Below are 14,129 nucleotides of genomic sequence, written 5' to 3'. Positions count from 1 at the left end.
ACCTGGAGATGGACAAAGAGTTGAATGAGACAGGAGAAACAAGGCTAATGCGGGGGGTTGATGCGTCTTGGTGGCATGGATCTCCGTTGTTTTAGCGCTCTTGCCTGCTAGGAGAGGTGCTGTAGAGGCGCTGGAGAGGTGCGTTTTAGTGGCCTCAAACATGCCCGGACGTTTTAGCAATTGAAGCCCCATGGAAGCGGCACTTATCATTGATACCCTCAATATGAAGCTCTCTAACAAGCTCCCAGTTGCCTATCAAGAGCTTCAGGAATGCTCTATCTGGTACTATACAAACATATTCGACTCCCCTGATGCCCCCTTTCATCCATCCACGTCTTTGGAGTCTGGTCATTGCCAATGTAACCCTATTGTTTCCAAGACTCGCAATCTATTACCTCTTAGCAATCAGCACTACCTAGCGAGAACCGATGCTCTATAAACGAAAAAACCAGCCTTGCACGTATGAGATTCACAAAGTACAATAGTCATGTAAATAAGCAATCAGGTCCACTTGAACTCTATCAAAGTCAATAGTTTGCGAATACACAAGGGTTCATGTCATCACTAAAAGAGATAGACCCCTCGATAGCCTCAGAAACATCTTGGCACTCCCCAACCTGGAACTTGGCACTTACTGTATTCAGTCGCATTGGTAATACTCTCCATATGGCATTCAGTATGTAGCATTACTCAGAAATCTTATTAAGAAGTAAGAAAATACCATTTCATCACCATATCCATTTTCGTACAACCATACAAGCAATAGTCTTTTCACCCTTGTCAACTCAACTAAAACCGGGCCAACAACAGTCCATCTAAGATTGTCCGTGCTCATGCTTGTTTTACTGCTCACATCAGATTCTTAGTTCCAGGGGACACACGAATTACAAGCAACATGTATCGATTTGACTATTCCATCCCGTCGATTATAGTAAGACGGCTTGCATCCACGCCCCGAGCCGCCGCCGATAATCAAAGGGGACTTGTCAAATTCGTGCTCCGAGAACCGACTCCCGTTGATGCCGTGCTTCTCACGGTTGTCGGGAAGGCTATAATAGCATCATATGTCAAAGAAGCTTCTTACCTATCTACTACCGAGTGGCAGTGGCCGGCGATGTCGATATAATTACTGTAAATGGCAAGCTGCCCGATGCTGCTCTGCCTTTTCTCAAAGTAAGACTCGCATTGTCTTGCTCATTCTCAGGACACTTGTGGATACAAACTCGATATTCTTATTTCCTACTACATAGTTGTGCGGCGTGCCTGGGAGAGATGAAAAGGAAAAAAAAAGTTATACAAATGACCTTGATCCAAGACCGTCTTACACGCCCAAAATGCAAACACCCCGTGTCCGATTCGCCATACGCCCATTCCCGTAGCCCAGTTTACTCATTGTTCTCGTTGGTCTCAGCGGCGAATAAACTATCTGCATCGTCTTCAGTCTCCCGAAGCTCCATCCCGACAAGCAACCGCTCACGCTCCAGAATCACCTCTTGAATCCACTTCTTCTCCGCCACCATTCGCCTCGCCAGATCCGTCTCCTTGTCCACATACGCTGCGGCATTCCTCTTCCTCGCGCTGTACATGAGCTCCTCCTTCACGGTTCGCTCATCCTCGAGCTTGGTTCGGTAATGGTGCAATTGGTCGTCCCTCCATCTCTGCCACGTCCGGTACGCCAGATCCATGCGTTGGCGCAAGGGCAACATGCTTGCTTCCACTCGTTCCTCTCCATCGACTTTATCAGCCCAAAAGTCGCGAAGGTGGGCTAAATAATCCTCCTCTAGTTGATGTTCCAAGTCTGCTCGAGCAGCATATTCCTCGTCATATTTATCTTCTCTAGCTCTAATCTTGATCTGCATCAGCGAGTCAAGATTGTCACGCTCAGCTTGCTGTCTCTCCTCGAGTTGTTTCTTCGTTGACTCGGCTTCCGCAGCTAGGTCTCTGGCATATTCGTCTTGCTTTGAATCAGCCATAACCTGTTGGAGCTCATGAAGTTCATCCAGCATCTCGCGTAGCTGCTGGTACTTGATTTCAACCTCTTGGCGACGGATCTGTTCCATTTTCAGCCTCTCCTCCACTTCGGCTTGCCAACGTTCCAGCTCGAACCTTTCCTGCTCAAGCCTTTCAATCTCGCGTGTCCAAGCTTCTTGGCGCTCAAACTCCTCGATCTGGGCGAGAATGTCGCGCAGCTCCTCTGCTTCTGTTCTCTCATTAATTATTCTCTGACCCCTGCGAGCTTCGGCTGCCTGCTTGATGGCATGTAGCTGTTCCATTGTACACCCGCAGGTTCTCCACCGAAGGCCGCAGACGTAACAGAACTGAGCACCGCATCTGCACGTCATATGTTGACATGCCTCCTTGTGTTCCACCAAGGCATGACAAGAGTAACAATGCTTCCAACCTTCTTCCTCTGCTAGCAGATTGGTTAAGTTCAAGTCTTGATCTTGAGGGCAGTCATTATTTCCGTGTGCTTGGCCTCGGCAGATGGTGCATGTAACGTGATTGCGTTCGCAGCGGGCTTGACGCCTGGCGAGATTGATCTTGCCTGGCTTAATCCAGACGCCACAGTCAGGGACATGACAGTATACTCGCTCGCTGACGGGGATTTCCCACTCCGATGATCTTTCGTGAAACATCTTTTTTAGGTCGTCGGGAATATTCTTCAGAACAGTCTTGAAGGGGATCTGGTTTAGGCAGCATTTAGGCGGCCACTGTTGCTCATTCTGAACTGCTGCTGTTACTAGACGGACAAAGCAGTCTCGGCAATAGCTATGACATGGAACCTTGACTGTATCTTTCACTGGGACGTCGTCGAGGCATGAAACGCATTCACTAGAGAGAGAGAGACACAGTTAGCTAGAAGCCAGAACAAGAGACGGACTCGAGAGATCAGGCATGGATATAAACGACTTACACAAGTGCATTCGGATCAGCAGTCTGGAATAGCTTGGTCTTTTTGAGCGCAGCAATGGCTTCCAAGGTTTTCGGATCGGCCGACTTCGGGTCGACAGACATAATCTTGCTCTCTAGTTTATGTTGAAGAGCTTCACGAGCCCGCCCGGCAGCACTGCTTTCCCCCCCTTCTGGACTGCGCTGAAACAAATTGCGTAGAGCAAACTTTCGACGTTTCTCTTCTTTGATTGGTACTCCCGGGGGGCCCAAGAGAACGAAATCTGGCACCGCCCCTGACATGACCAAATCTTTCGAATCCTTGACTCTGGTACCTGATGATTCGGCTGGGGGGTCCTCTGGCGGAATGAATATGGGCAGATAAGGCTCTTTTCCCTTTGCCTTTTGTTTCTCTTCCGCTGTCCGACGAGCAGCTTCCTCAGCAGCCTCCTTTTTGAGACGTTGCTCTTCGCCGACTCGTGTTTTGACGTTTTCTATCGAGGTGAAGACGATATCTAGGAGGATCTGAGACGTGACGTTTGGCGTTTTTCTAAGTGCTGCCGGCGGATCGTATTCATGCCAGTCGATGCCATTGATGTCACCATCGGCTGGTTTCTCTGTTGAGATTGGCGATTCGAGTTGTTGGCTTTTTCTTTTGACAGCATCTTGTAGCTTTCCTAGTGCTGTATATGGATTTTCGTAAAAGTCGATGCAGTCCTCTGGCCCGAGAGATGCGGACACGAGGGTATGTAGCTCGACCGTGGATGTAGTCATCGTGGTGGTTCAGCTCTCCTAGAGCAGAAGCTGTGCGTGTGACCTACAGTGCGTGCCTTGGTATGGTAATACTCGAAATCGCACCGCAGAACACCACGGAGCTTTGGATTTTGACGACTTCACTCTTATAAATCAAAGTATGTAAACAAAAGAACAGCTCAACAGCTCTAAGCTGCCACAACGACTACGACATGACGCTATAAATGGACTCGTGCTACCAGCATCGGCATCAGACGGCCTCTTAGCCAGGAGCCGCAAGCTTTAGGCTGCTGTTGCTCATCCCTCGAGCAAGGCACCCTGACACAAGCAAGTCAGCCTCCTCGTGCTAGTCCATGCTCAAGACGGCAAGACAGTCAAGCACTCGCGGGGAGCAAGCCAGTTTCTCTGCGCAAGTCTGGGCCAGTAGGGTGACGGCACGCACCACCGCCTGAGATGGCATCGCCTTGCTGTTCACTCATCGCTGGCGGGATGTGGAGAGAAGACGGCAGCGAGGCGTTGCAGCTGAGCTACTAGCGCTGCTTCAGCCACTGGCCGGACACATGGACTCTCGTCGGTATCGATTTCCGGGAACACGAGGCGAAGAGTGGCCCTGCGTTCCAGTCTTGGAAGCGTCGCGAGTGCTGTTTGGCCGCTTTGACGCCGACTCATCGAATGCTCATTGACAGATTTGGTGCTGCCGGGCTCCGGGGAAACCGGAATCAGCAAGATAACGAGAACCCCAGTTGACGCTGTTTCACGAACAAAACGAGGACTGGGGCTTGGACAGGGCGATCGCATGGCATGAGTCCATTGCGGGATGGCGGGTTAAGCTGCAAGGAGTTGGAGATGCGCCTCAGCCGCACGTGTGGTTGGATTCTGTCCACTGAAAGCTTCCACGTGGGTGCCTGGGATGCACTAGCACTCGCCTTATCAGGTCTATAGGCACATGCAGTCTGGTGGTTCGACCTCTAATAATACGTGCACGTACTGCTAAGGACATGGAAGCACCACCTCAGACATTTTGCCAGAATTAAAGGCGCGCGATCCTACCGGGAATTTATCAATATAGGTTTCAGGCCTGGTGTCGAGCGTGCATTAGACAGTTGAGGCTGCATTGCAGTAAACAGCATTGCCACAATATTACTCTATTAATAACTTTGATTCACCCTGCAGATGTCACTGTCTCCATGAAAAGAGATGGATGCGTCAATATCAGAAAACACATGTGTACATGCTGTAAGTGGTGATGATGTTCATGTCCTTTAGCACGAGAACAAGCTACTGTGATAGGATATATAATTCTCTATCAAAGAAATCACTCTACCTCGCTACGTAATAGGTAGAAATCGCAAAATCAAGGCCAAAGATATCAATCGCTGCTTGCCGGTTAGCAGTAACACGCAACCACATTCCTCCCCATCGTGCACGTTTATACGAGGCCACACACAGGTCTCCTCTTACACATGCATGTCGGGTACCTGAAATCTCTCTCCGTATCCCTGGAGCCTCATCTAGCACGAACACCTGCCGCATCCATCAGGCTAAAGCGCAGATGCTCGTAAGCAAAGTAGCTTCTGGCCGTCATACGTCTAGATTTTAGCTTTGGGAGCTTCAAACTCCACCTTGTTGGTACTGGATGCATGGCAAAGGTGCCCTTTGTTAGCGTCGCCTTGCTTATTTCACCTCTCCAAGGATCAGGGGATAAGACGGTAACATACCACGTGCCAACACTTTCAAGACCGACCTCGACGACATCTCCATCTTTGAGCCACAGCTGCGGCTTCCGGCCCATTCCTACACCTTCGGGGGTCCCCGTAAAGATGACATCTCCAGGTAGCAAAGTCACGCCTCGACTGAGGAAGGATATCATTTGTCGTACACTGAAAATCTGGTCTGCCGTGTTTCCATCCTTTGCCCATAAGTCAGTTTGATGTTCCTAGTCGTCATGTGCTAATCACATACCTGGACGGTCTGTCCGTTGACTTTGGTCCAAATTTTCAGATTCTGGGGATCCTTGATGACATCGCCCGTGACAATGGCTGGACCAAAGGGCGCCCAGCCGTCAAAGGCCTTGCCGAGAGACCACTGGCTTCCTCCGTGCTTGAGCTGCCAGTCTCGGTGAGACACATCATTGCCAATGGAGTATCCCAGCACATAATCGAGTGCGTCGGCCTCGGACACATCTGTGCATCTCTTGCCAATCACCACAACAAGCTCACACTCGTAGTCCAGGCCGGTTCCCTCCTGCGCCATTGAGTGGACAGGAATCGGGTCAACAGGGCCGGAGAGAGAAGTGATGGGCTTGTAGAATAAGACGGGAAATTTAGGCTCTGGCAAGTTGGATTCTTTGGCATGTTTGGCGTAGTTGAGTCCCAAGCATCGAACAGTCTTGACATGAGACTGCGCCAAGGGGGCGAGCAGCAGGCGTACGCCAACTTCTTGGTCAGTCACATTATACTTGCCAAAGATGTCACCCTCGATGATGCGGGCGCGCTGAGCTTTGGCAACGTCAGTGACGCCCTGAGGCAAAATGGCATCGCCGTAATATGTGCGGCCGTCCTTGGCCAAGAAGCGGATGAGGCGCTGTTAAGGTTAGCCTAAGTGTTCTATGTTAATAAGCGGGAATGAGGGCATCCATACAGTAAATCTGGTGGGCATGGTGGCTTAATTTGATGCAAGAAATATATGGCAACCAATTCAATAAATGATTTACTGCACAAGAAATGTCACCAAAACGTATAATAAATATTCTACAAGAGTGTCAACAAAAAAGACCAACTGGATTTATCCGATGTCGCGATTCATGCTGTTCTCTGCATTACCAAGATAACTCCGTCCACGGTTGATCGATTACCCTCCACACAATTCGGACTCCGCTCTGGCGCCGAACCCCCACACAAGCATCTCGATGCTCCCCCAGAGAGCCCATTTTCCCAGTTGGTGGGCGCGACAGCTGCAAATATTCCACCAACTATGGGCCGGTGATTTGCCAGCCTCTCAAACAGCGCTTCAAACGGCGTAACTCGCGGCGCAATAGGCTAGACGAACGAACCGCAAGCCATTGATCACAGAACCCTGCAACTGGAACGATGCGTCTATCAGGCCTGCAGAAGGAGGTGCTGGCGCTGTATCGCCAGTGCCTTCGCGAGTGCAGAAAGAAGCCTCAGGTGTGTACAGACAGATAGACGTCAATATTAAAGGCTCATTGCTGCAAAGAGCTGGAATTTGAAATTGATCCAACTAACAAGGACACAAGAACACCCGCGCTCACTTTGAAAAGTTTGTGAGGTGAGACGAACTTGCATGTCTTGGTACACTCAAGATATCGGACCTTGGATTATAGTGCTCACATCGTTCTGACAGGGACGAATTCTCACGCAACATTGCCGTTGAAAAGCGCGACTTTGCGGCCATCGAGTTCCTGCTCCGCAAAGGCCATCGGCAGCTCGACGTCTACTCTTCACCTGGTATCAAGGATATCAGGTAAGTGAGACTCTCGCCGCACTTACTAGGGGCCAAGGCAGAAAGAAATCTTCAAGCCATGGCCTCCTACCTTCGAGACAAGGTAGCACGATATTCGCCATCCATGATGCAAATTGCAGACAGCAACTGCCCAGACTCAGAGTCTGTGGCTGATTGTTGATTGCTCTGTTCCTGGACTTTGGATATCCATCTTCAGTCGCTCCTGTCTCCATTAATCATCTAGCCGATATGGCCGCTCTCCCCTCAAACTCCGATGTTCTTCTCTCTGTCGAAATGACAACACAGAGCTGCATGACTTCTGCTTCATGCTTAGATCAACAAAAACAAAACTTCTTAGCTATCGCATCGTACCAAAGAATCATTGCCTCCACTACTTCTCATCTACTTTCCAGTAGCTTCATCTCGTAAAGCTCTCGTTATCTCCATGGACTCTCGCTCAATGGCTACGTTAGCGGCCATTCCCGAAGCCGCCTCTTGTTTACTCGATAGAAACAGATTTCGACACCGCAACAGCTTTGTAACACCATCGTTCCAGAGGCAGCGCCCAAAATCTCGTGTCATTATTCTTTCCAAACGTTCGAGCCGGGCGCATACACCGATTCGCAAGGCCTCTCCCCCTATGACATCTCCTGGATCAGTATATAGCAGTGATACTGGGCCGGCATCTGATCAGCCCTATGCTGAGATGCCACCCAACGAGACGCATAAATCGCCTCCGGACGTTGCTCGCCGCGATCAGCCCTACATTCGCTCTGCTTATGACGTGGGAACCGCCTTCCGAGGCGTCAGTATGAAGTCTCTCGACGGAGCATCTTCTCTCGACCAATCTTGGGTTCCATCTGAACCATCAGTTGATCTGGATTCCTTCCCATTGCCTCCGCCGAAAGACCCTCCGCAACAGACTGAATACAACGTCAATCCTCTGAGTATTGCTGCGAAGCCATCACGAGACCATGCATCAACGCTTCAAAAGCCCGAGACATCAACCTGTTTTGCAAGGGCCGGCTTTTCACCCCCTCCGGTTCGACGCAAGGCTCACATGCGCATGCATAGAAGTCCTCGTTCATCGCATAGTTTGCTTCTTGACGGCGCGGCTGATTTTGTGAGCGCGTCGAAGCATACGTCCATCGACTCTGCTCTTGTGGAAGCCATCTCGCGAAGCGTGTGCCAGCAATTGCGACTCTTTTCAGCCAGATCAAAAAATAACCAAGAAAGAAGCTTCTCACGGCCATTTAGAGAGGCATCACACAGCCAACAGGTCAATCATCCACGGATATTCAACCAGTCAGATCAAGCACGGATATTCAACCAGCCAGATCAGTCAGACAAGCTCGTAGGGCGACATGGACAATCCCGGCGAACGAAGCATTTATGGCAGCACACGAATCCACCAGCAACACCAACAAAGTCTAATATATCGTTACGTACAGTATCCCCATTGATGCCCTTTCGTCCAGAGTTTAAGGCAGCAGGATTAGCAGTGACATCAAAGGACCAGAAGCGTGGCTTTCCCGCCTATATTGCAAGACTCATCTCAACAAGATCAACCCAGAGACGTGCCAACCGCTCCGGTGGCAAGCACCACACAAAAGTGCCAAAATTCGATGGTTTCGAAGAAGAAGACTCCAGTGGGAGCTCAATGAGCCAGATATCATTTGCCCCTTCACAAGACATGGATGAGTGGAGGTTCGCGCTGATCGACGAGGCGCCTGTTCGAAAACAGAAGAGGCGGACCGCAAAGGATAAAGGGAAAACAAAACGACGTTGGTTTCCTTGTTTCACACGAGACGAAGATTCTGTTGCGGATGGGTCATAGGCACACTTCCGACAGATATCTAGAGATGCTATTTCGAGGATGTCCAGGGACTCGCCTCCAACGCCTCCTCCTAAGCCTACGCCACTTGTAATCCCTCGGCGAAGTGACCGGGAGAACAGAACTCGTCCAAGAGCCGATTCAAGCCCACGAAGCCCACGCCAGAAAAGCTTTGGAGCCCGAGATGCGTTTAACTCTCAGTCAAGACAGCCAACAAAGTCGACGGCCCATTGTCACGGCGGATGTTACGACGGCGAACCATGTTCAAAGGAGCAGATTCGTATACAGCCGCGAGCTAAGAGAACGCAGACAACCCAAAATCCCCCAACTCGTCATTTGAACTCACGAGAGGACCAGACCTACCGACGACCGTATCAAAGTCTCTCTACTCAGAGATTCAACAGAGGGCTATCAGAAGGAACTCGATCCAAAACAGATATCAAGTCAAGCCAGCCTCGCCCAAGTTTTGATCCTGATCATGTTGGAGTATGCTGCAGAAGCGGTCGCGGCGCCAGATCTCAAGCGAATGCCCCTCCTAATGTTCCCACAAGAACCTCTTCAATCCGAGAGAGCGCTTCAGCCTCGGAAGATGACCGCGAAGGCGATGACGGCGATATCGTTGATCGAGATGTGCTCCGGGGTTTGCATATTGTAGCATCGGCAGCTTGTGACGAAGAAGTAGATGCCTTTGTGCGTCACAGAACGGGTCTGCGGCTGCGTCGATTTCTGGCAGACTTGAAGGTGCTGGAGACGCTTCGCGATATCCAACCCGTCGAGGGTCTTGGTCCTGGCGCGAGGCGGAGGAGGTCAACCATGAGGCAATTGAAGCGGCAGGTTCGTCGGTTTCGGGACGCAAGAGAAAGTATTATGGCTGCTTAATAAGAAAGGGGGTCGATTGTTGAAATCAATATTGATACTCTTATTCAAGGTGGAAATCAATATGCAGTTTTTTTATGTTCTTGAGTCGCTGGGTTATGGTATATAAATTATAGAAGATGAATTATGTACATTGTGTTTTGCTCGTCTCGAATCATCATAAAATAGAGTTACCTACCTGGTAGTTTGATATTTCCTTGTCGTAAAACGGCATCTCGCTCCCCGCCAAAAGAGGCTCGCATGACAACTGAATACTTAACACGTTATCCTAATACACTTGAGACGGGATATCTTTGCGAGCTCCAAAAAAAGCCGAGCTTCATGACAACCAAAAATCGCTCCAACGAAAAAATCATAACATCATTTCACACTCTCCGCTTCTCCTTCGGCCCATCACAGCCAATTGTCCGCATGCACGAGGTCTCCTATCGGTTTGCTCTCCTCCAGTATATGCCTAGCCTCTTCCGGCGAGACGAGCATGTCCTCCATGATGAGCTGCACGCCTAGCTCGGCCACCAGCACGGCCTGGATAAAGGCCGCCGACCCTCTACCCGCAATCACCTTGTCGTGGACGGCTTTCTTCTTGAGCATGTCGCTGTACTCCTTGACGAGGTAGTCGCACATCATGTTGAAGCCGCGGGGGCCGTAGTACCCGGGGTTGAGGTTCTCCTCCTTCTTCATGGACCGGCCTTGACCTTGCTCAATCTTCGCTGCGAGGGCGGTGCGGTAGAAGGATTCTTCCCCGTTGATGATGTCGAGGAGGCGGGTTTGGTGTTTCTTGAAGCGGGATTCGAGGGTGGACCATTCGACTTCGGGGTAGGCTTTTGATTCCCACGTTGCCATTGCTGATTTCTTCCTGTGCTCTTCGCAGAATTTTGTTTGGAGTCGGACGTTGAGCCGTTTACCGTTTGAAAAGTCCTTTAGCAGCTTCATGTCGACTGTGGCTCCGCACCAGGGGCATTGCGCACCGCCATCGCCTTCTTTATCTGGGAAGAGGGAGCCGAGAGAGCTTAGGCCGCTGCTGCTTGCATCGGACAAGTCGCCGTCTCCAATGTCGTCGCCGTTGCCGTTGCCGGGTGGTACGAAGTCTGAGAGCTGTGCGGGCATGACGAACTTGGCGGGCGGCGGTGAAGAAGTTATTGGCTCTGCACCTTCTTTGGGCTCCCCCTTTACTGTAGTTGACTTTCTTGAGCGCAAAGGATTGGCTTTTCGCTTCGGTTTCGCTTTATCTTTTGTAGCACGTTCGGCACCTCCTGTGAAGGATCCTGGTTGGCTGTAAGTCACGGTATCATCGTCCTCTTCGTCGTCTTCATCAGCATCCTCATCCTCGTTCTCGTATAGAATAGGCTCAACCATATTTAATCGGCGGGTCCTTTTGATCGGAGAATCGGCACCAACAGAATCTGGCACAAGAAACTTCCAGCTCTGTCGGGGCGTGTTGGTGCCGTACTCGGGAGGCTTCTTGAACTTGACGGGCGTGGACGGCTCTTCTAGGCCTGCGCGTCGTTAATCATCTGTGGCAGGCATACAATGGCAGGCAAACATGTAGCTATACGAACCTTTTGGTAGCCGGGTTCCCTGAGCAAGGAGGTTTTTCTTCCCAAAGGTGGCCTTTACCTTGGATTGCTTGGTAAAGCCCTGGGCATTTAAGAGGTGACTGGCCATGTTCAGAGGCTGTACAGTCGGATCCCGTTTGGGGAGTGCATTTTTCTTGGGTTTGCTCTTTTCGGGGGAGCCATCGGATGGGCGCTTCCTCTTCTTGGCCGTTGATTGTGACTCTTCGGGTTCTTCCTTTAGCTTCGATACCTCTTTCAGTGTTGACCGACGAGTTTGCCGCCCACCCTTTTGGCTTTGGGAGGTGAAAGTGGTTGACGAGATAGCTCCTCGGGGCGGAGCATCATCTGAATCCGAGCTGTCAGCAATAGGCTGTTCAGCTTCCACGTTGTCGTCTGCATCTTCAGCCGTGCCCTCGTCTTCCAAATCGCTGGACGCAAGTGGTGGCGCAAATATGTCGTCAAGAACAGGCTCGTCGGGAACAGGCTCAGGAATCTTGATCTGAGAGCGTCTGGTCTGAGTCCTGGACTCCGGTTTCGGTTTCGGTGCCGCTTCTGTTGTCGTAGTCGTAGTCGTGGTCTTCGTCTTCGTCTTCGCTTCAGTCCTGGACTTGATCGATCTGAGTAAAGGCTCGGGCGAATCGAGATAGCTTAATCCTACTCTTCTTACTGGTGGTGTAACCATGATGCGTGTCCCTTAGCTCTAAACAGAGCTCCAACGTCAATGTCGCTCAGAAGAAGCTGGGACCCCAATACTGTGGCCAAACAGCCAATGGCAATGTCACCAAGATTGAATTGCAGCTGCTAGATTGCCCGCCTCGGCGGAGTTGGAAGCCTGGCTCTTAAAAAATACAAACGGCCTCGCAATCAATTGTGGTGTCGGCAATTGAAGATTTGACCGTCAGACGATACACAGCGCGTCTTGGACGCGTGCGCTATTGTGATTCGAGGTGGGACGGCGTCTTTTTAGTTCGATAGCACATCAAATCGCTAAAGCTCGAATATCGATCTTGCGGGGTTCATTGCCTGGACGATGATAGACAGCAGAAGACGCAGTGCTCGGTGACCAATTCAACCCAGAACGTCAATAAATAAGAGAATTGGTAATACTGCAAGTTTGGAGTTGAGGGGAAATCAATCCATAGATCCATCTATCGTAAAGGCGGTCGGACATTGTGCAAATACCCGTAACAGCCACAGGTACCAGGTGCCCCGCGACAGCACCAGCTGCAAGGCTACCAGCGCCTGTACTTGCAGGGAGCTGACCCCTGGAAACGAAGACCTCACCTTCGAAGCTTCGACAACAACAGCCTTAGACTCGATCACACCGCTAGCCTACGTCAAGATCGAGCCTTGACATTTTACCATGGCGCTCAATCGCAAATATGCGGCTTTGCCAGACTTGGTACGATTCCGCGGCAAATGTGCAACAGCTTAACGTCTAACCCGTACCAGGACTCTGCGCCAGATATCTACGAAACCCCAGAGTTGACAGATGACAACTCTACAGTTCCGGTAACAGCTCAAGCTTCATTCTCCTTTGTAAATCACAGCTAACCCTGGGTATAGACGACTGCAGCTCGGACGCTTTCCGACGATGAGTTCTACGGAGTAGACGACGAGACGCAAAACATCTCGCGGTCAAGGTTGCGCATTGACGAAGCGCGCACTCGATTCTCCCCAGCTACCATTGATATTAGCGGAGCGGATTTCTCAGACCGTGTCGACGGCAAGCGACGATCATACAAAGCCTCCAGCCGTCGCCAACGGATATTGCAGGATGGAACAGAAGAGCTAGGAGATCTTTCTGATGATGACGATGTGGAAAGTTTGGAGCGCAAGATTGCCCGTCTAAAGCGAGAAGTGGAAGAAACCAAGGACGAATATGCCAAACGAAAGGGGGCCTCAGCCGGCGGCGATGATGGCTCCCCGGGTGATTTGAGACTCGAGTCTCTAAGCCAAACTTTGGATGACCTATCCAGGCGCTCTGGCATCACCGGCATACAGAAAATTGATCCAACATCATCCAGTGCAGGCGAAGCTGTGGCAGGATCACTCGAAGCTGGGCCTACATACACTATTACCTACGCACCGACATACGAGCAGACGCATGCTCTTGCCAAAGCGGCGGATTTTGATCGCAGGCTATTGATCTTGGAGAGAAGCCTCGGCATCAGTTCATCATCTATGTCAGAGGCCGGTGAGGGCGGGCTTCCTCGGGCGATTCTTCCAACGCTCGACTCTCTGGAGAAGCAAATATCGACCCTCTCGCAAGCGTCAACTGCCAACCTAGACACAATCAGTCGCCGAGTAAGAGCATTGGCCACTGAACAAGACAAGTTGAATGAATCCCGCGAAAAGGCAAAGGCTCTACGAGAGGAGCTCGGCAAGCATGCGGGGTCACCTCCGGCGGACACGTCCGAACAAGAGGCCAAGATCAACGCTTTGTACGCAATCCTGCCTACCATCGAAAACCTTACGCCTATATTGCCTCCTCTACTTGACCGCTTGCGATCGCTCAGAGCTATTCACGCAGACGCCGCAACCGCCAGCCAGACACTAGACCAGATCGAGAAGCAGCAAGCAGAAATAGCCACAGAAGTCAAACTATGGAAAGACGGTATCGAGAAGCTGGAGGAAACCGTGAGCAACGGTGACAAAGTCATGAAGACCAACGTGGAGGTCATGGAAGGCTGGGTAAAGGACCTAGAGCAGCGACTAGAGAAGTTGACATAGAGCCAGCGTCGCGAATTGATCGTCTG

The 14,129-nt window shown here is 50.9% G+C and overlaps 5 protein-coding genes across 5 annotated transcripts; 2 read left to right on the top strand and 3 right to left on the bottom strand.

Moving 5' to 3' along the window:
* Positions 1–1,212: 1,212 nt before the first annotated feature.
* Positions 1,213–3,888, bottom strand: V8C40DRAFT_95150 (E3 ubiquitin-protein ligase). The gene is made up of 2 exons (XM_083223652.1): positions 2,915–3,888; positions 1,213–2,832 (listed from the first exon to the last, which is right to left on the bottom strand). The coding sequence occupies exons 1-2, from the start codon at positions 3,661–3,663 to the stop codon at positions 1,386–1,388; spliced, it is 2,196 nt and encodes a 731-aa protein (XP_083077786.1). The 5' UTR covers positions 3,664–3,888; the 3' UTR covers positions 1,213–1,385.
* Positions 3,889–4,842: 954 nt separating this feature from the next.
* V8C40DRAFT_232731 (fumarylacetoacetate hydrolase family protein) lies at positions 4,843–6,453 on the bottom strand. Its single transcript, XM_083213200.1, has 4 exons — positions 6,283–6,453; positions 5,605–6,225; positions 5,361–5,551; positions 4,843–5,274 (listed from the first exon to the last, which is right to left on the bottom strand). Exons 1-4 carry the CDS (start codon positions 6,298–6,300, stop codon positions 5,232–5,234), a joined length of 873 nt encoding a protein of 290 aa, XP_083077785.1. The 5' UTR covers positions 6,301–6,453; the 3' UTR covers positions 4,843–5,231.
* An 886-nt stretch (positions 6,454–7,339) lies between these two features.
* On the top strand, positions 7,340–9,179 carry V8C40DRAFT_94884 (uncharacterized protein). The gene has a single exon (XM_083223648.1). It carries the CDS (start codon positions 7,550–7,552, stop codon positions 8,939–8,941), a length of 1,392 nt encoding a protein of 463 aa, XP_083077784.1. The 5' UTR covers positions 7,340–7,549; the 3' UTR covers positions 8,942–9,179.
* A 701-nt stretch (positions 9,180–9,880) lies between these two features.
* Positions 9,881–12,524, bottom strand: V8C40DRAFT_232726 (RTC4-like domain-containing protein). The gene is made up of 2 exons (XM_083213199.1): positions 11,374–12,524; positions 9,881–11,310 (listed from the first exon to the last, which is right to left on the bottom strand). Exons 1-2 carry the CDS (start codon positions 12,050–12,052, stop codon positions 10,208–10,210), a joined length of 1,782 nt encoding a protein of 593 aa, XP_083077783.1. The 5' UTR covers positions 12,053–12,524; the 3' UTR covers positions 9,881–10,207.
* Positions 12,525–12,733: 209 nt separating this feature from the next.
* Positions 12,734–14,103, top strand: V8C40DRAFT_261454 (Dynamitin-domain-containing protein; the record flags this gene model as incomplete). Its single annotated transcript, XM_083219266.1, has 3 exons — positions 12,734–12,772; positions 12,823–12,882; positions 12,937–14,103. 3 exons carry the CDS (start codon positions 12,734–12,736, stop codon positions 14,101–14,103), a joined length of 1,266 nt encoding a protein of 421 aa, XP_083077782.1.
* Between the last annotated feature and the right edge of the window lie 26 nt (positions 14,104–14,129).

This window comes from Trichoderma camerunense (genome assembly GCF_050948025.1).
Source record: "Trichoderma camerunense strain CBS 138272 chromosome Unknown V8C40scaffold_2, whole genome shotgun sequence".
Taxonomy (NCBI): Eukaryota; Fungi; Ascomycota; class Sordariomycetes; order Hypocreales; family Hypocreaceae; genus Trichoderma; species Trichoderma camerunense.
This window is presented reverse-complemented; position numbering and strand designations above follow the sequence as displayed.

What these genes read in the sequence shown, in the direction of transcription:
- V8C40DRAFT_94884 (XM_083223648.1), top strand. Translation starts at nt 7,550, where the DNA reads ATGGACTCTCGCTCAATGGCTACGTTAGCGGCCATTCCCGAAGCCGCC.
- V8C40DRAFT_232731 (XM_083213200.1), bottom strand. An exon ending in TCAACGGACAGACCGTCCAG is followed by an intron (nt 5,552 to 5,604) that starts GTATGTGATTAG and finishes TTATGGGCAAAG; the next exon opens with GATGGAAACACGGCAGACCA. An exon ending in CTTGAAAGTGTTGGCACGTG is followed by an intron (nt 5,275 to 5,360) that starts GTATGTTACCGT and finishes CCATGCATCCAG; the next exon opens with TACCAACAAGGTGGAGTTTG.
- V8C40DRAFT_232726 (XM_083213199.1), bottom strand. Translation starts at nt 12,052, where the DNA reads ATGGTTACACCACCAGTAAGAAGAGTAGGATTAAGCTATCTCGATTCG. An exon ending in GGGAACCCGGCTACCAAAAG is followed by an intron (nt 11,311 to 11,373) that starts GTTCGTATAGCT and finishes AACGACGCGCAG; the next exon opens with GCCTAGAAGAGCCGTCCACG.
- V8C40DRAFT_95150 (XM_083223652.1), bottom strand. Translation starts at nt 3,663, where the DNA reads ATGACTACATCCACGGTCGAGCTACATACCCTCGTGTCCGCATCTCTC. An exon ending in GCTGATCCGAATGCACTTGT is followed by an intron (nt 2,833 to 2,914) that starts GTAAGTCGTTTA and finishes CTCTCTCTCTAG; the next exon opens with TGAATGCGTTTCATGCCTCG.